Here is a 19,844-nt window from a genome sequence, read left to right as displayed (position 1 = left end):
ATTATAACACTTATATAAGACTTTTAAAGTCATTTTGATAGTAGGCTATTATAGCTAATATAGACGCTTACAACATGTGTTGTCTTCATTATAACACTTAAATAAGACTTTTAAAGTCGTTTTGATAGTAGGCTTATATAGCTAATATAGACACTTACATCATGTGTTGTCTTCATTATAACACTTATATAAGACTTCTAAAGTCATTTTGATAGTAGGCTGATATAGCTAATATAGACACTTACATCATGTGTTGCCTTCATTATAACACTTATATAAGACTTTTAAAGTCATTTTGATAGTAGGCTAATATAGCTAATATAGACACTTACATCATGTGTTGCCTTCATTATAACACTTAAATAAGACTTTTAAAGTCATTTTGATAGTAGGCTTATATAGCTAATATGGACACTTACATCATGTGTTGCCTTCATTATAACACTTAAATAAGACTTTTAAAGTCATTTTGATAGTAGGCTAATATAGACACTTACATCATGTGTTGCCTTCATTATAACACTTTTATAAGACTTTTAAAGTAATTTTGATAGTAGGCTATTATAGCTAATATAGACGCTTACAACATGTGTTGTCTTCATTATAACACTTAAATAAGACTTTTAAAGTCATTTTGATAGTAGGCTAATATAGACACTTACATCATGTGTTGTCTTCATTATAAGACTTTTATAAGACTTTTAAAGTCATTTTGATAGTAGGCTAATATAGACACTTACATCATGTGTTGCCTTCATTATAACACTTTTATAAGACTTTTAAAGTCATTTTGATAGTAGGCTATTATAGCTAATATAGACGCTTACAACATGTGTTGTCTTCATTACAACACTTATATAAGACTTTTAAAGTCATTTTGATAGTAGGCTAATATAGACACTTACATCATGTGTTGCCTTCATTATAACACTTAAATAAGACTTTTAAAGTCATTTTGATAGTAGGCTAATATAGACACTTACATCATGTGTTGTCTTCATTATAACACTTATATAAGACTTTTAAAGTCATTTTGATAGTAGGCTAATATAGACACTTACATCATGTGTTGTCTTCATTATAACACTTGTATAAGACTTTTAAAGTCATTTTGATAGTAGGCTTATATAGCTAATATAGACACTTACATCATGTGTTGCCTTCATTATAACACTTAAATAAGACTTTTAAAGTCATTTTGATAGTAGGCTAATATAGACACTTACATCATGTGTTGCCTTCATTATAACACTTTTATAAGACTTTTAAAATCATTTTGATAGTAGGCTAATATAGACACTTACATCATGTGTTGCCTTCATTATAACACTTTTATAAGACTTTTAAAGTCATTTTGATAGTAGGCTATTATAGCTAATATAGACGCTTACAACATGTGTTGTCTTCATTATAACACTTATATAAGACTTTTAAAGTCATTTTGATAGTAGGCTAATATAGACACTTACATCATGTGTTGCCTTCATTATAACACTTTTATAAGACTTTTAAAATCATTTTGATAGTAGGCTAATATAGACACTTACATCATGTGTTGCCTTCATTATAACACTTTTATAAGACTTTTAAAGTCATTTTGATAGTAGGCTATTATAGCTAATATAGACACTTACATCATATGTTGTCTTCATTATAACACTTATATAAGACTTTTAAAGTCATTTTGATAGTAGGCTAATATAGACACTTACATCATGTGTTGTCTTCATTATAACACTTATATAAGACTTTTAAAGTCATTTTGATAGTAGGCTTATATAGCTAATATAGACACTTACATCATGTGTTGTCTTCATTATAACACTTATATAAGACTTTTAAAGTCATTTTGATAGTAGGCTATTATAGCTAATATAGACGCTTACAACATGTGTTGTCTTCATTATAACACTTATATAAGACTTTTAAAGTCATTTTGATAGTAGGCTAATATAGACGCTTACAACATGTGTTGTCTTCATTATAAAACTTATATAAGACTTTTAAAGTCATTTTGATAGTAGGCTAATATAGACACTTACATCATGTGTTGCCTTCATTATAACACTTATATAAGACTTTTAAAGTCATTTTGATAGTAGGCTAATATAGACACTTACATCATGTGTTGTCTTCATTATAACACTTATATAAGACTTTTAAAGTCATTTTGATAGTAGGCTTATATAGCTAATATAGACACTTACATCATGTGTTGTCTTCATTATAACACTTATATAAGACTTTTAAAGTCATTTTGATAGTAGGCTATTATAGCTAATATAGACGCTTACAACATGTGTTGTCTTCATTATAACACTTATATAAGACTTTTAAAGTCATTTTGATAGTAGGCTAATATAGACGCTTACAACATGTGTTGTCTTCATTATAAAACTTATATAAGACTTTTAAAGTCATTTTGATAGTAGGCTAATATAGACACTTACATCATGTGTTGCCTTCATTATAACACTTATATAAGACTTTTAAAGTCATTTTGATAGTAGGCTAATATAGACACTTACATCATGTGTTGTCTTCATTATAACACTTATATAAGACTTTTAAAGTCATTTTGATAGTAGGCTTATATAGCTAATATAGACACTTACATCATGTTGCCTTCATTATAACACTTATATAAGACTTTTAAAGTCATTTTGATAGTAGGCTTATATAGCTAATATAGACACTTACATCATGTGTTGTCTTCATTATAACACTTATATAAAGTTTTTGATTTTTTTTGCGGCTTCAGACAGATTTTTTAGTATTTTTGTTCCAATATGGCTCTTTGAACATTGTGACTTGCTGACCCTGGTGTATGCAATAAAGGCAGACATGCTGTGTGCTGTGTGTGTCCAGGTGGAGGTGAGCCTGCAGAGCAGCTTCCAGGTGGGCATGAAGTTGGAAGTGGCCAACAAGAGCAGCCCAGACACGTACTGGGTGGCCACCATCATCACCACCTGCGGTCAGCTGCTGCTGCTGCGCTTCAGCGGCTACGGCGACGACCGCAAGGCCGACTTCTGGTGCGACGTCATGACCGCCGAGCTGCACCCGGTGGGCTGGTGCGCTCAAAACCACAAGAGCCTCCTGCCGCCTGAAGGTGGGTGACATAGATGCACATTTCCTTTTAGCTTTACAGTACAGCCTCGCTGGTGTCAAAGTGAAGCTTCCTATTTTTGTCTCTTAGATAAGCTAAGACAAGGTAAGCTCCTCCCGGTGTCCTCGCAAGCTGCATGAGCGTTCCTCCTCTTCCCATCACAGGAAGTGACCTCACGGCTCTCTTGCTGCTTCTTGGTATAACTGACGTTTGCACATAAACACCAAGGTGTCTTGTGGTGATAAAGTTGTGCAACAGTCTGCAGGCGGCAGATAAAAAGGGTCTTGGCGTCAGCAGTAGACTTTAAAGGGATGTTTGCTAAATGCTCAAAGTAAAAACATTTTTAGCAAACAAAATAACAATAGCGTATGTTATAGTGGTTTAAGAGAATAGAAAAAAATGCACTGCATGTAATTGTGCATTTTCTTTAAAGGGGAACATTATCACAATTTCAGAAGGGTTAAAACCATTAAAAATCAGTTCCCAGTGGCTTATTTTATTTTTCAAAGTTTTTTTCAAAATGTTACTCATCACCAGAGGTGGGTAGAGTAGCCAGAATTTGTACTCAAGTAAAAGTACTGTTACTTTAGAGATTTAATACTCAAGTAAAAGTAAGGAGTAGTCACCTATAGGGCTGCAGCTAACGATTATTTTTCTATCGATTAATCTATAGAAATAATTTTTTCGATTAATCGGTTAATCTATAGATTATTTTTTCGATTAATCTATAGATTATTTTTCCTTTTACCGATTATTTTTTTTATTTAAAATGAAGAGGAAAAAAAAAAGTAGGCCAGTTTTTTCAAAAGGCATGGCTTTTATTTACAAAAACAAAAGTATGGCCACTCAGTCAACATTGACAACAACATGACAAAATATTCTGTAACAATGTAAACATTTAAAACTTTTAACATTTAACAAAATTAAAAGTAGCTTATTTGCTTTTTAATGTGCAAATATAAAAGTAAACATCCAGTGCAAATCTTAATATTCTGGAATAGTATAAGCATTTAAAAAGTAAAAGTATTGCTTATTTTGCTTTAAAATGTGCAAAAATAAAGATAAACATCCAATACAAAAAAGTACAAAACGGAAATATTCTGTAACAAGTGTAAACATTTCAACAAAAGTAAAAGTATTGCTTATTTGCTAAAATGTGCAAAAATAAAGCTAAACATCCAATACAAAAAAAGTGTACAGTGTAAACATTTCAACAAAAGTAAAAGTATTGCTTATTTTGCTTAATAACACAACAATGATAGTATGATTAAAGTGAAAGTTAATTGTTGGTTTGTACATAGTATATGTAACTGTTAATGTTGTAAAAGGTATTTGCACAACTAATTAACGTTAGCGTTTGTGACACGTCTTGTGCCGTGGGGTTCTTTCAGGACCGACAGACTGAACGCCAGACGGCTTTGCCAGGTTTACAATCTTTTAATTTTACACAAAGTCTTTTCTCTTCCAACTCTTTTCTCTTTCTTTCCTCGCTTTTCAGCTCCTCTTCCTCGCTCGCTCGTCGTCCCCTGTCTCTTGCGGCGTCGCTCCCGGCGCGCCCCGCCTCGCCGCTCGCTCGCCGCCGCCGCCTCTCCACAACGTTAAAGAGGAGCGCGTCTTTGTAAACACTGAACAGGCACGCCAAACGCGCCTCTCAGAGCAAACGGTGCTTTAGTTTATGAATTTACAACGCAGATACAAATGACACATTCATGTTTTTGTGTAATAATGACAACGTATACGCACGCGGACGATTGACTTGTTGATGGTGATGGCAAGAACGCTGTCGGGGGTTTTCTTTTCAAATGTTCCTTCATAGCCGTTGTGCTGCTATGATAGGCCATTTCCGCTCGACACAGTGTGCATACAATTGAAATACTCCCACACTTTTGACGACTTTTGGCGTGCTTTTTTCCCCTCGCTCGCATCGTCTGCTTTGCGCTCCGCCATGACAGTAGTGTGACGTAAATATGCGACGCGCCGACGCACAAAAACGGCGTCGACGTATTTACGTAACCGATGACGTCGACTACGTCGACGCGTCGTTTCAGCCTTAGTCACCTAAATATTTACTTGAGTAAAAGTAAAAAGTATGTTGTGAAAAAACTACTCAAGTACTGAGTAACTAATGAGTAACATACACACACATATCATATATATATATATATACATACATTGATATATACAGTATATCATTTATATTTATTTATTTTGCCGTTTTTGTTTACATGTTAAAGGTGTTTTAATGAATATACATGCATGTTTAACACATATAGATTCCTTTCTTTCATGAAGACAAGAATATAAGTTGGTGTATTATCTGATTCTGATGACTTGCATTGATAGGAATCAGACAGTAGTGATGATAACGTCCACATTTTCGAATGGAAGAGAAAAAAAGTCTTCCTTTCTGTCCAATACCACTTGAAAGTGGTTGGTTTTTGGCATCTTATTTGTCCAGCTTCCATATTCGTTTTTATACACTTTACAAGAAATACATTGGCGACAAACTCCGTAGCTTGCTAGCTTGTTTGCGCTGGCTTTCGGAGACTCTTATTTAGAAAGCGCAGGCGCGATGGAGCGGCACTTTTATTGTGAAGACAGGAACTGTGCAGTCAGTCTTTAGGCTTTTGACGGGATGTACGGTTGAAATAAAAAAAGGGTCTTTTTTCCTTCACATTTTTGATTGATTGATTGGAACTTTTATTAGTAGATTGCACAGTACAGTACATATTCCGTACAATTGACCACTAAATGGTAACACCCCAATAAGTTTTTCAACTTGTTTAAGTCAGGTCATGTGACCGCCTGGCTCTGTTTGATTGGTCCAACGTCACCAGTGACTGCATCTGATTGGTGGAACGGAGTGAACGTCACCAGTGACTGTATTTGTTGAAACGCAGGCACTTTGAAGGTCTGTCTGACAGACCAAAACAAACAAAGCGTGCATTAACAGATCGATAAAAATGAGTAGCGAGTAGCGAGCTGAATGTAGATAAAAGTAGCGGAGTAAAAGTAGCGTTTCTTCTCTATAAATATACTCAAGTAAAAGTAAAAGTATGTTGCATTAAAACTACTCTTAGAAGTACAATTTATCCCAAAAGTTACTCAAGTAGATGTAACGGAGTAAATGTAGCGCGTTACTACCCACCTCTGCTCATCACGCAATATCCCTAAAAAAAGCTTCAAAGTGCCTGATTTTAACCATCGTTATAAACACCCGTCCATTTTCCTGTGACGTCACATAGTGAAGCCAACACAAACAAACATGGCGGAAAGAACAGCAAGTTTATAGCAACATTAGCTCGGATTCAGACTCGGATTTCAGCGGCTTAAGCGATTCAACAGATTACGCATGTATTGAAACGGATGGTTGTAGTGTGGAGGCAGGTAGCCAAAACCAAATTGAAGAAGAAACTGAAGCTATTGAGCCATATCGGTTTGAACCGTATGCAAGCGAAACCGAGGAAAACGACACGACAGCCAGCGACACGGGAGAAAGCGAGGACGAATTCGGCGATCGCCTTCTAACCAACGATTGGTATGTGTTTGTTTGGCATTAAAGGAAACTAACAACTATGAACTAGGTTTACAGCATATGAAATACATTTGGCAACAACATGCACTTTGAGAGTGCAGACAGCCCAGTTTTCATCAATTAATATATTCTGTAGACATACCCTCATCCGCTCTCTTTTCATACCTGCCAACTACTCCGGTTTTCCCGTAATTAGTACGGTTTTCATCAACCTATTCCGGGTTACGGTTGCAGTGATAAAAAATACGTTTTTTCATTAATTAAAAAAAATTTTTTTTTGAAAAGTTTTATTCACGAAATCACGTAACAACGACAATCGACACTGCTTCCCGTAACTTCCTATCGAGCCATTCCGAATGCCATGCGCGAGGCTATTTATAGCACCGCTGCCAAGCACGAGGCACCAGTTGCCATTGTTTCCAAACGAGCGAACGATCATGGAATCAGCCGGAGAAAAATGGCAAACGAGTCTTAAACCGAAAAGAAAACTGCAGTCATTCCGTGAAGAATATTCAAAAGCCTATCCGGGAATAATTATCCGTTCCAAAAAGGGTGAAAACTAGGCGAATTGCACCTTGTGCAGACAAGATTTGTCGATCGGACACGGAGGAATTAGCGATGTAAAAGACCACGTTGGGACAAAAAAACACAAGTCTAATGCCGTTGCTAGCGATACAAGTGGAAAACTTTCAACGTTTTTCGTCGCCCAAACAGATTCTTTGGATGTGATAAATGCCGAAGTTTTATTTACGGAGGCAATAATTGAGCAAACAAAAAGGTAATGACACCAATGTTATCTATTGGAATTGTTTAGTACTGTTATACTGTTAAAAGTGTTTATACTATTTATGCTTTCAAGTCCAAGTTGAAGAAATCTTGTTAAATGTTGACAGCATAACTACCAAAATACAGAAGTATGTCCTTAATATTTTTGCAGTGCTATTTCTGTTGAAAAGTTCAAATGATTACATTAGAGATGTGATGTGCCACTTTTCAAGTGTCTGATGGCTTCCATTAATTTTCATTAATTTTTCATATTTTGAATTCTTTTGAAAGGCTTACAAAAAAACTACATTTGAATTGTAATTCCATGCTATTGACAGGACTATTAATTTTAATGAAGTTAGCTTACCATGTTTACAGTATGATAATTGTGATAGAAATGTGAATTTTAGGCACAGAATATTTTTTACAATTGAACAAGGCAGTAGATTATACAAGCTTGGACAGAAAGTTAATAATGACACCAATTTTTTTTTTAATGGAATTGTTTAGTACTGTTTTACCATTTGTTTACTGTAAAAAGTGTTTATACTTTCAATGAACAAATTGAAGTCTTGTGAAAGGTTGACAGGATAACTGGCATTAACTGTCAAAATAATTTCAAACTATTGAAGTTAGCTTACAGAATAAACATGTCAATCAACCCATATGATTTTTGCTGTAATATTTTTGTTTTGAAAAGTCACTGTGACTGATAGAAAAGTGATGGTTTTAGCAACATTTTAACCTGTCTGAATGCAATCAATCATTTTGCGTCGGTGAACCCCCCCACCAGGACTTTGTCCTGGACATACCGGGGCCTGCGGCCCCTGGACCCTGGCTACTAGTTTTTTCTGATTTCAAAAGTTGGCAGGTATGTCTTTTCCTGAAAGCTGATCTGTCCAGTTTTGGAGTTGATGTCAGCAGGCCAGGGAAGCTAGGGTCGATATTCTTCTCTTGATCATCTTCGGTGGCATAAGGGACGGTGTGAGCCAAGACATCCAGGGGGTTTAGCTCGCTCGTCTGCGGGAACAAACTGCCGCCATTGCTTGCCGTGCTAGCGAGGTCCTTTGTCCCTGAATTGCTCACACACTCCGGCAGATTCAATGGGGGTCTGGCGGCAGATTTCTTTGACTTTATGGTTGGAAATGCATCTGCTTTGAGTGTCGCAGGATATCCACACATTCTTGCCATCTCTGTCGTAGCATAGCTTTCGTCGGTAAAGTGTGCGGAACAAACGTCCAATTTCTTGCCACTTTGGCATCTTTGGGCCACTGGTGCAACTTGAATGCGTCCCTGTTGGTGTTGTTACACCCTCCGACAACACACCCACGAGGCATGATGTCTCCAATTTACGGAAAACAGTCGAAAAAACGGAAAATAACAGAGCTGATTTGACTCGGTGTTTGAGAAAATGGCGGATTGCTTCCCGATGTGACGTCATCGCTCCGAGAGCGAATATATTAGAAAGGTGTTTAATTCGCCAAAATTCACCCATTTGGAGTTCGGAAATCGGTTAAAAAAATATATGGTCTTTTTTCTGCAACATCAAGGTATATATTGACGCTTACATAGGTCTGGTGATAATGTTCCCCTTTAAGACATGTCCATCCGCAGTGTTTTAGCTACTTCCAAATCACTAATCCTCACCTCCATGGCGACAAATAAAGTAAGTTTCTTACAAGTATCATTATCACTGTAGGACGAGGAATAGCTAAACATGCTTCACTACACACCGTAGGAGGATACAATAGCTCACTGGCGTCACAATGTAAACAAACGCCATGGATGGATCTACACCTGACATCCACTGTAATGATACCAAGTACAATAGTCGATACTACTATGATTACATCGATATTTTTTAGCATCACAAAATCTTTTTTCCTTTTTTAAAAATGTATATTATGTTGATAAACTCCGGAAATACGTCCCTGGACACATGAGGACTTTGAATATGACCAATGTATGATCCTGTAACTACTTGGTATCGGATCGATTCCAAAATGTGTGGTATCATCCAAAACTATTGTAAAGTATCAAAGAAGAGAAGAATAAGTGATTACTACATTTTAACAGAAGTGTAGAAACAGAAAAAAAAGCAGATATTAACAGTAAATGATCAAGTCGATTAATAATAAAGTTTGTCCTTTATAATGTTGACAAAAAAATAGGTGTATAAATGACACAATATGTCATACTTGCCAACCCTCCCGAAATTCAGCGCCTCTCCCGAAAACCTCCCGGGACAAATATTCTCCCGAAAATCTCCCGGTTTTCAACCGGAGCTGGAGGCCACGCCCCCTCCAGCTCCATGCGGACCTGAGTGAGGACAGCCTTTTTTTTATGACGGGAGGACAACAGGGTGACAAGAACTAAATCATCCAGACAAGAGATAAATTGTATTATTATGTTTATCTTACCTACAAATAAAGATATTTGTTAATTAAAAAAAAACAAAAAAAAAAACATTTTTACTATATTTTGCTAAAAACATCAAAATTAATTGTATTTTTATTTGTATTTTTTCTGACTCCTTATTACATCCAGCCATAGAATTATACATTTAAATAAACATGTTTGAAATAATTAATTTTAAATGATCATAATTGTAGCTGAGATAGGCTCCAGCGCCCCCCGCAACCCCAAAAAGGGAATAAGCGGTAGAAAATGGATGGATGGATGATCATAATAATTAATTCAAAATGACCATATCTAATTATTAAAATAATTGCTTGTTTATCAACAACTTTAGCATTTTATTCATTACATTTTGAAGCTCTCAGAAGCCAAGTTATGTTATATTCCTTAATATTTATTTATGCAAGTTTGAAGTATCAATTATCTAAACACAGTTTTGTTTGCATATTTTCAGGATGTGTATATATATATATGTATATATATATATATATATATATATATATATATATATATATATATATATATATATATATGTAGAAATATATATATATATATATATATATATATGTATGTGTAGGAAAAAAATCACAAGACTATTTCATCTCTACAGGCCTGTTTCATGAGGGGGGGTACCCTCAATCATCAGGAGATTTTAATGGGAGCATTCGCATACCATGGTTTATATAGGGCACAGAGTGGGTGGGTACAGGCTGGCCTAGGGGCGTGGTGATTGGCTCATGTGTTACCTAGGAGGTGTTTCCGTCTATGGCGGCATGCTGTTACAATTTCGCTGCGCTTGTTGAGGGATGACAGGTCTGGACGGTAAATAATAAACAGTTTCTCTTTTAAGCATAGGTTGCATCTTTTATTACCACTATTGTAAGGTGTGCTGGATGCAAGAATTTGCCATGTTATTGAATATTCAACATTATTGTCTTTGAGGTCCCAAATGTGTTTGCTGAGTTCTGTGGTATTTCGCAGGTTTTTGTTCCTGAAAGAAGCCTTGTGATTGTTCCATCTGGTTTTGAATTCTCCCTCGGTTAATCCTACATATGTGTCGGATGTGTTAATGTCTTTGCGTATACCTTAGATTGGTAGACAACTGATGTTTGTAAGCACCCCCCGTTGAGAGGGTAATCAGGTTTCTTTCGACAGTTACAGCCTTTGTTGGTTTTGGAGTCGCTCTGTCTGGGGGCCGACGGCTCATTTGCAATTGTTTTGTAATTGCAAATGAGCCGTCGGCCCCCAGACAGAGCGACTCATTTGCAATTGTTTTGTAATTGCAAATGAGCCGTCGGCCCCCAGACAGAGCGACTCCAAAACCAACAAAGGCTATAACTGTCGAAAGAAACCTGATTGCCCCCTCAACGGGGGGTGCTTACAAACATCAGTTGTCTACCAATCTAAGGTAATACGCAAGGACATTAACACATCCGACACATATGCAGGATTAACCGAGGGAGAATTCAAAACCAGATGGAACAATCACAAGGCTTCTTTCAGGAACAAAAACCTGCGAAATACCACAGAACTCAGCAAACACATTTGGGACCTCAAAGACAATAATGTTGAATATTCAATAACATGGCAAATTCTTGCATCCAGCACACCTTACAATAGTGGTAATAAAAGATGCAACCTATGCTTAAAAGAGAAACTGTTTATTATTTACCGTCCAGACCTGTCATCCCTCAACAAGCGCAGCGAAATTGTAACAGCATGCCGCCATAGACGGAAACACCTCCTAGGTAACACATGAGCCAATCACCACGCCCCTACGCCAGCCTGTACCCACCCACTCTGTGCCCTATATAAACCATGGTATGCGAATGCTCCCATTAAAATCTCCTGATGATTGAGGGTACCCCCCCTCATGAAACAGGCCTGTAGAGATGAAATAGTCTTGTGATTTTTTTCCCACACATACATATATTGCGCTCTACTACGGTATCGAGCACTATTTTTTGGATAACCTTATTAAGACATATATATATATATATGTGTGTGTATGGAATGCTTGACTTGGTGAATTCTAGCTGTCAATATACTCCTCCCCTCTTAACCACGCCCCCCACCCTCCCACCTCCCGAAATCGGAGGTCTCAAGGTTGGCAAGTATGCAATATGTTACTGCATAGACTAATTAGGAGTCTTTGTTTGTTTACTTACTACTAAAAGACAAGTTGTCTAGTATGTTCACTATTTTATTTAAGGACTAAATTGCAATAATAAACATATGTTTCATGTACCCTAAGATTTTTTTGTTAAAATAAAGCCAATAATGACATTTTTTGTGGTCCCCTTTATTCAGAAAAGAAACAAAGTATCGAAATACAATTTGGTAACGGTACCAAAATATTGTTATCAAGACAACACTAGTCCAAACTGTAAATATAAACAATATTAATATTGGATTGAAATCTGTTTATCTGCGTTTTTGTTTGCAAAATTCAAAATATCAAAAAGGCCCCCGCGTCCTTTGATTTTTTTTGATATGCAGTGCTCGGTGGAAAGGGTTTTTTTGTACACACCCCTGGCAGAATTGTTCAATGACGGCCAGGAAGTGTGCGCTTCACTCCTTTTATGGTGCTCAGGAACTCATCAAATATTAACAAGGTAACAAATGGCACCACACAGTATTTTACGCGACATGAAATAAAGTAGCGTTTCATCATCCAGCTTAAATCCAGTGCAGTTTGCTCTCACAAACCAAAACATCACACCTTTTAATGGCATCAAAGTAAAGCTGGTCAAACGTGCATGCAGATGATTATGCAAATGTCATACATTTATTCATATTTTATTGCCTTTTAAAGCCGAGTACTTGAGCAGACATGCTCGGCCCAGTGGGGAAAGGGGTTTGTCGTGTGTGTTTTTTGTATTTCTACACTTCTTGAGACACCAACAAGGAAAAGTACCTTCCATATGAGGAACAAGTTTGGACCAAAATCATGGTCCTAATAAAGAAAACCATTGCATCTAATAGAGAATGCCTCATTTGCACATACTTGCCAACCCTCCCGGATTTTCCGGGAGACTCCCGAAATTCAGCGCCTCTCCCGAAAGCCTCCTGGGACAAATTTTCTCCCGAAAATTTCCCGAAATTCAGGCGGAGCTGGAGGCCACGCCCCCTCCAGCTCCATGCGGAACTGAGTCCGCTTTCCCACAATATAAAGAACGTCTACAGTAAAGCAGTCCGTCTGCCGTAAACAGCAATGTTGTGACACTCTTAAACAGGACAATACTGCCATCTAGTGCATTTGATGAAAGCACTTTTGTGCGTGCCACACAGCAATGCATCATCAGAGAGGGTGTTCAGCATGGTTAGAAAGATAGTGACAGAGAATAGAACAAGGATGGACAATTCAACCCTTAACTCAACAATGAGTAGATGAGTGTTGTGTGTGTATATGTGTAAATAAATGAACACTGAAATTCAAGTATTTCTTTTATTTATATATATATATATATATATATATATATATATATATATATATATATATATATATATATGTGTATATGTATATGTGTGTGTATGTGTATATGTATATGTGTGTGTATATATATATATATATATATATATATATATATATATAGAGCTAGAATTCACTGAAAGTCAATTATTTCTTATATATATATATATCTATCCATCCATCCATTTTCTACCGCTTATTCCCTTCGGGGTCGCAGGGATATATATATATATATATATATATATGTCTTAAGGTTATCCAAAAAATAGTGCTTGATACCGTAGTAGAGCGCAATATATGTATGTGTGGGAAAAAAATCACAAGACTATTTCATCTCTACAGGCCTGTTTCATGAGGGGGGGTACCCTCAATCATCAGGAGATTTTAATGGGAGCATTCGCATACCATGGTTTATATAGGGCACAGAGTGGGTGGGTACAGGCTGGCCTAGGGGCGTGGTGATTGGCTCATGTGTTACCTAGGAGGTGTTTCCGTCTATGGCGGCATGTTGTTACAATTTCGCTGCGCTTGTTGAGGGATGACAGGTCTGGACGGTAAATAATAAACAGTTTCTCTTTCAAGCATAGGTTGCATCATATATATATATATATATATATATATGAAATACTTGACTTGGTGAATTCTAGCTGTAAATATACTCCTCCCCTCTTAACCACGCCCCCGCCCCAACCACGCCCCCGCCTCCCGAAATTGGAGGTCTCAAGGTTGGCAAGTATGCATTTGCACCCCTGGTGGTTAAATCTATCAAAATTAGGGTGGTCCCAAAAAGGAGGGATTTTTCAAATTGACTGTTTTAAAAGTGCTGTGTAAAAATGTGGCCAACATATGTAATAATAAGTGTGTAAGAAATAGAAATGTGCCCCCTTTGGCCAAAATCAATATGTATATAGAGACATTGTAATGCCTTGAAGTAAATAATGAAGATAAAAAAAAAAATACTAAAAGCTTAAATTTTTTATATTTGCATAGTATGTATATATATATTATTATGTTGTAAACATGAATATTACAAAAACATGTTTTTACCTGAGAGCCATTAAACAGGCCTGAGTGAGCACAATGTGTCCTCATGTGTAATGTCTTTTTATTTTTTCAGACTATAATGTGCAATAATAATATATGTATATATATGCATATGTGTGGATATATACATATATAATATCTTCTTTTTTATCTTTTTTTAAAATCTTTTTTTTTACTATTTATATTACTAAATTATTGTGTATGCACCTTAGGGGATCTGCTCCAATTCCGTTGTTCTTTGAACCTTTTCACTGTAATAATGACAAATAAAACTCTATTCTATTCTAAATACAAATCTTTATATATCTAGAAAGGGTGGTCCTGAAGAGGTAGGCATTTTTTTCTGAGGTCTCAAGAAGGTAACAAATACAAGAATGTGTTTTTTGTGTGCGTTCTTGTATTTCTACCCTTCTTGAGTCATCAAGGAAAAGTACCTTCCATATGAGGAGGTGTGAACAAGTTAGGACCGAAATCATGGTCCCAATACGGAAAACCATTGCATCTAATAGAGAATGTCTCATTTGCAGCCCTGGTGGTGAAATCTTATCAAAATTAGGGTCAGTTTTAAAAGTGGTCCCCCTCTGGTCAACATATGAAATAACAAGTGTGTGTAAAAAATTTAAGTGCTCCCCCTCTGGCCAACGTATGTAATAACAAGTGTATAAAAAAATTGAAATGCTCCCCCTTTGCCCAAAATGAATAAAATCAATAAAATAAATATGTATATAGAGACATATTATAATGCCTTGAAGTAAATAATGAAGATACAATAGAAAACATTTACTAAAAGCTTACTTTTTTTATATTTGCATAGTATGTATATATTATTAATGTTGTAAATACACATCTTTATATATCTAGAAAGGGTGGTCCTAAAGAGGACATTTTTGGGAGGTCTCAAGAAGATAACAAAAATACAAGAATGTGTGTGTGTGTGTGTGTGTGTGTGTGTGTTGTATTTCTACCCTTCTTGAGCCATCAAGGAAAAGTATCTTCCATATGAGGACCGGTGAACAAGTTTGGACCCAAATCCTGGTCCTAATAAGGAAAACCATTGCATCTAATAGAGAATGTCTCATTTGCACCCCTGCTGGTGAAATCTGTCAAACTTAATGTGGTCCCAAAAAGGAGGGATTTTTCAAATTGACTGTCGGTTTTTAAAGTGCTGCCCCTCTGGTCAACATATGAAATAACAAGTGTGTATACAAATTTGAAGTGCTCCCCCTCTGGCCAACATATGTAATAACAAGTGTGTAAGAAATTGAAATGCGCCCCCTTTGGCCAAAATTAGTTAAAAAAAATAAAATAAATATGTATATAGAGACATATTGTTATGCCTTGAAGTAAATAATGAAGATAAAATAGAAAAAATTAAACTATAAGCTTACCTTTTTTATATTTGCATAGGAAGTATATATTATTAATGTTGTAAATACAAATCTTTATATATCTAGAAAGGGTGGTCCGAAAGAGGACATTTTTCGGAGGTCTCAAGAAGGTAACAAAAATACATGTGTGGGTGTGTGTGTGTGTGTGTGTTTGTATTTCTACCCTTCTTGAGACACCAACAAGGAAAAGTTCCTTCCATATGAGGACCGGTGAACAAGTTTGAACCGAAATCCTGGTCCTAATAAGGAAAACCATTGCATCTAATAGAGAATGTCTCATTTGCACCCCTGCTGGTGAAATCTATCAAAATTAGGGTCAGTTTTAAAAGTGCTCCCCCTCTGGCCAACAAATGTAATATCAAGTGTGTGTAAGAAATTGAAATGTGCCCCCTTTGGCCAAAATTTTATAAAATAAATATATATATATATATATATATATATATATATAGACATACTGTAATAACTTCAAGTAAATAATGAAGATTAAAAACCAATTACAAACAAAAATTAAAGCTGCAAGCAGCGTTGGTCGGGCCCGCGTATTTGGCAGGTGCTAGTCCTAAGTGTCCCAATACTTTTGTCAAGTTTTAGTCCCAAGTGTCCCAATACTTTTGTCCAGTGTAAGTGTCCCAATACTTTTGTCCAGTGGTGGTCCTAAGTGTCCCAATACTTTAGTGTACTTTTAGTGCAAAGTGTCCCAATACTTTTGTCCAGTTGTAGTCCTAAGTGTCCCAATACTTTTGTCCAGTGGTAATCCGAAGTGTCCCAATACTTTTGTCAAGTTGTAGTTCTAAGTGTCCCAATACTTTTGTCAAGTTTTAGCCACAAGTGTCCCAATACTTTTGTCCAGTTTTAGTCCTAAGTGTCCCCATGCTTTTGTCAAGTTTTAGTCCTAAGTGTCCCAATACTTTTGTCCAGTGGTAGTCCTAAGTGTCCCAATACTTTAGTCGAATTGTAGTCTGAAGTGTCCCAATACTTTTGTCAAGTTTTAGTCCCAAGTGGCCCAAAACGTTTGTTTAGTGGTAGTCCTAAGTGTCCCAATACTTTTGTCAAGTTTTATTCCCAAGTGTCCCAATACTTTTGTCCAGTGTAAGTGTCCCAATACTTTTGTCCAGTGGTAGTCCTAAATGTCCCAATACTGTTGTCTACTTTTAGTCCTAAGTGTCCCAATACTTCTGTCAAGCCTAAGTGTCCAAATACTTTTGTCCAGTGGTAGTCCTAAGTGTCCCAATACTTTTGTCAAGTTGTAGTTCTAAGTGTCCAAAACTTTTGTCCAGTTTTAGTCCTAAGTGTCCCAATACTTTTGTCAAGTTTTATTCCTAAGTGTCCCAATACTTTTGTCCAGTGGTAGTCCTAAATTTCCCAATACTGTTGTCTACTTTTAGTCCTAAGTGTCCCAATACTTTTGTCAAGTTTAGGCGTAAGTGTCCAAAACTTTTGTCCAGTTTTAGTCCTAAGTGTCCCGATACTTTTGTCCAGTGGTAGTCCTAAATTTCCCAATACTGTTGTCTACTTTTAGTCCTAAGTGTCCCAATACTTCTGTCAAGCCTAAGTGTCCAAATACTTTTGTCCAGTGGTAGTCCTAAGTGTCCCAATACTTTTGTCAAGTTGTAGTCCTAAGTGTCCAAAACTTTTGTCCAGTTTTAGTCCTAAGTGTCCCAATACTTTTGTCAAGTTTTATTCCTAAGTGTCCCAATACTTTTGTCCAGTGGTAGTCCTAAATTTCCCAATACTGTTGTCTACTTTTAGTCCCAAGTGTCCCAATACTTTTGTCAAGTTTAGGCGTAAGTGTCCAAAACTTTTGTCCAGTTTTAGTCCTAAGTGTCCCAATACTTTTGTCAAGTTGTAGTCCTAAGTGTCCCAATACTTTTGTCTATGTTTAGTCCGAAGTGTCCCAATACTTTTGTTCAAATTACAGCGCAAAGTTGCGGAAGAATAATAATAATAATAAAGAATAAAACCTTACAAATTCAATAGGTCCTTATGTCCCATTGCATAAGGACTCCCAGTGGGAGTCCTTATGCAATGAGCCATGCGGGCCCTAATTAAAGCTGCAAGCAGCATTGGTCGGGCCCGCGTATTTGGCAGGTGCTAGTCCTAAGTGTCCCAATACTTATATCCAGTTTTAGTCCTAAATTTCCCAATACTTTTGTCAAGTTGTAGTCCTAAGTGTCCCAATACTTTTGTCCAGTGTAGGTGTCCCAATACTTTTGTCCAGTTGTATTCCTAAGTGTCCCAATACTTTTGTCAAGTTATAGTCCCAAGTGTCCCAATACTTTTGTCAAGTTTTAATCCTAAGTGTCCCAATACATTTGTCCAGTGTAGGTGTCCCAATACTTTTTTCCAGTGGTAGTCCTAAGTGTCCCAATACTTTTGTCAAGTTGTAGTCCTAAGTGTTCCAATACTTTTGTCCAGTTGTAGTTCTAAGTGTCCAAAACTTTTGTCCAGTTTTAGTCCTAAGTGTCCCAATACTTTTGTCAAGTTTTATTCCTAAGTGTCCCAATACTTTTGTCCAGTGGTAGTCCTAAATTTCCCAATACTGTTGTCTACTTTTAGTCCTAAGTGTCCCAATACTTTTGTCAAGTTTAGGCGTAAGTGTCGAAAACTTTTGTCCAGTTTTAGTCCTAAGTGTCCCAATACTTTTGTCAAGTTGTAGTCCTAAGTGTCCCAATACTTTAGTGTACTTTTAGTGCGAAGTGTCCCAATACTTTTGTCCAGTTGTAGTCCTAAGTGTCCCAATACTTTTGTCCAGTGGTAATCCGAAGTGTCCCAATACTTTTGTCAAGTTGTAGTTCTAAGTGTCCCAATACTTTTGTCAAGTTTTAGCCACAAGTGTCCCAATACTTTTGTCCAGTTTTAGTCCTAAGTGTCCCCATGCTTTTGTCAAGTTTTAGTCCTAAGTGTCCCAATACTTTTGTCCAGTAGTAGTCCTAAGTGTCCCAATACTTTTGTCCAGTGTAGATGTCCCAATACTTTTGTCCAGTTGTAGTCCTAAGTGTCCCAATACTTTTGTCCAGTGGTAATCCGAAGTGTCCCAATACTTTTGTCAAGTTGTAGTTCTAAGTGTCCCAATACTTTTGTCAAGTTATAGTCCCAAGTGTCCCAATACTTTTGTCAAGTTTTAATCCTAAGTGTCCCAATACATTTGTCCAGTGTAGGTGTCCCAATACTTTTTTCCAGTGGTAGTCCTAAGTGTCCCAATACTTTTGTCAAGTTGTAGTCCTAAGTGTTCCAATACTTTTGTCCAGTTGTAGTTCTAAGTGTCCAAAACTTTTGTCCAGTTTTAGTCCTAAGTGTCCCAATACTTTTGTCAAGTTTTATTCCTAAGTGTCCCAATACTTTTGTCCAGTGGTAGTCCTAAATTTCCCAATACTGTTGTCTACTTTTAGTCCTAAGTGTCCCAATACTTTTGTCAAGTTTAGGCGTAAGTGTCCAAAACTTTTGTCCAGTTTTAGTCCTAAGTGTCCCAATACTTTTGTCAAGTTGTAGTCCTAAGTGTCCCAATACTTTAGTGTACTTTTAGTGCGAAGTGTCCCAATACTTTTGTCCAGTTGTAGTCCTAAGTGTCCCAATACTTTTGTCCAGTGGTAAACCGAAGTGTCCCAATACTTTTGTCAAGTTGTAGTTCTAAGTGTCCCAATACTTTTGTCAAGTTTTAGCCACAAGTGTCCCAATACTTTTGTCCAGTTTTAGTCCTAAGTGTCCCCATGCTTTTGTCAAGTTTTAGTCCTAAGTGTCCCAATACTTTTGTCCAGTGGTAGTCCTAAGTGTCCCAATACTTTAGTCGAATTGTAGTCTGAAGTGTCCCAATACTTTTCTCAAGTTTTAGTCCCAAGTGGCCCAAAACTTTTGTTTAGTGGTAGTCCTAAGTGTCCCAATACTTTTGTCAAGTTTTATTCCCAAGTGTCCCAATACTTTTGTCCAGTGTAAGTGTCCCAATACTTTTGTTCAGTGGTAGTCCTAAATTTCCCAATACTGTTGTCTACTTTTAGTCCTAAGTGTCCCAATACTTCTGTGAAGCTATAGTCCTAAGTGTCCCAATACTTTTGTTCAGTGGTAGTCCTAAATTTCCCAATACTGTTGTCTACTTTTAGTCCTAAGTGTCCCAATACTTCT

At 36.6% G+C, this 19,844-nt stretch overlaps 1 protein-coding gene across 4 annotated transcripts in view; it reads left to right on the top strand.

Annotated features, from left to right (window-relative positions):
• The window catches only part of sfmbt2 (Scm like with four mbt domains 2), a 121,855-nt gene that overhangs the window by 55,854 nt on the left and 46,157 nt on the right, over positions 1-19,844 (top strand). For 3 of the 4 annotated variants that reach the window (XM_061983538.2, XM_061983539.2, XM_061983540.2), the window contains 2 exons: positions 2,869-3,109; positions 3,197-3,211. In XM_061983538.2, coding sequence (XP_061839522.1) covers positions 2,869-3,109; positions 3,197-3,211 — 256 coding nt within the window. The remainder of the gene's footprint in view (positions 1-2,868; positions 3,110-3,196; positions 3,212-19,844) is intronic. The other variant, XM_061983541.2, reaches the window with a different exon arrangement.

This window comes from Nerophis lumbriciformis, linkage group LG25 (assembly GCF_033978685.3).
Source record: "Nerophis lumbriciformis linkage group LG25, RoL_Nlum_v2.1, whole genome shotgun sequence".
NCBI lineage: Eukaryota > Metazoa > Chordata > Actinopteri > Syngnathiformes > Syngnathidae > Nerophis > Nerophis lumbriciformis.
Note: the sequence above shows the minus strand (reverse complement) of the source record. Positions and strands in the feature narration are given on the sequence as shown.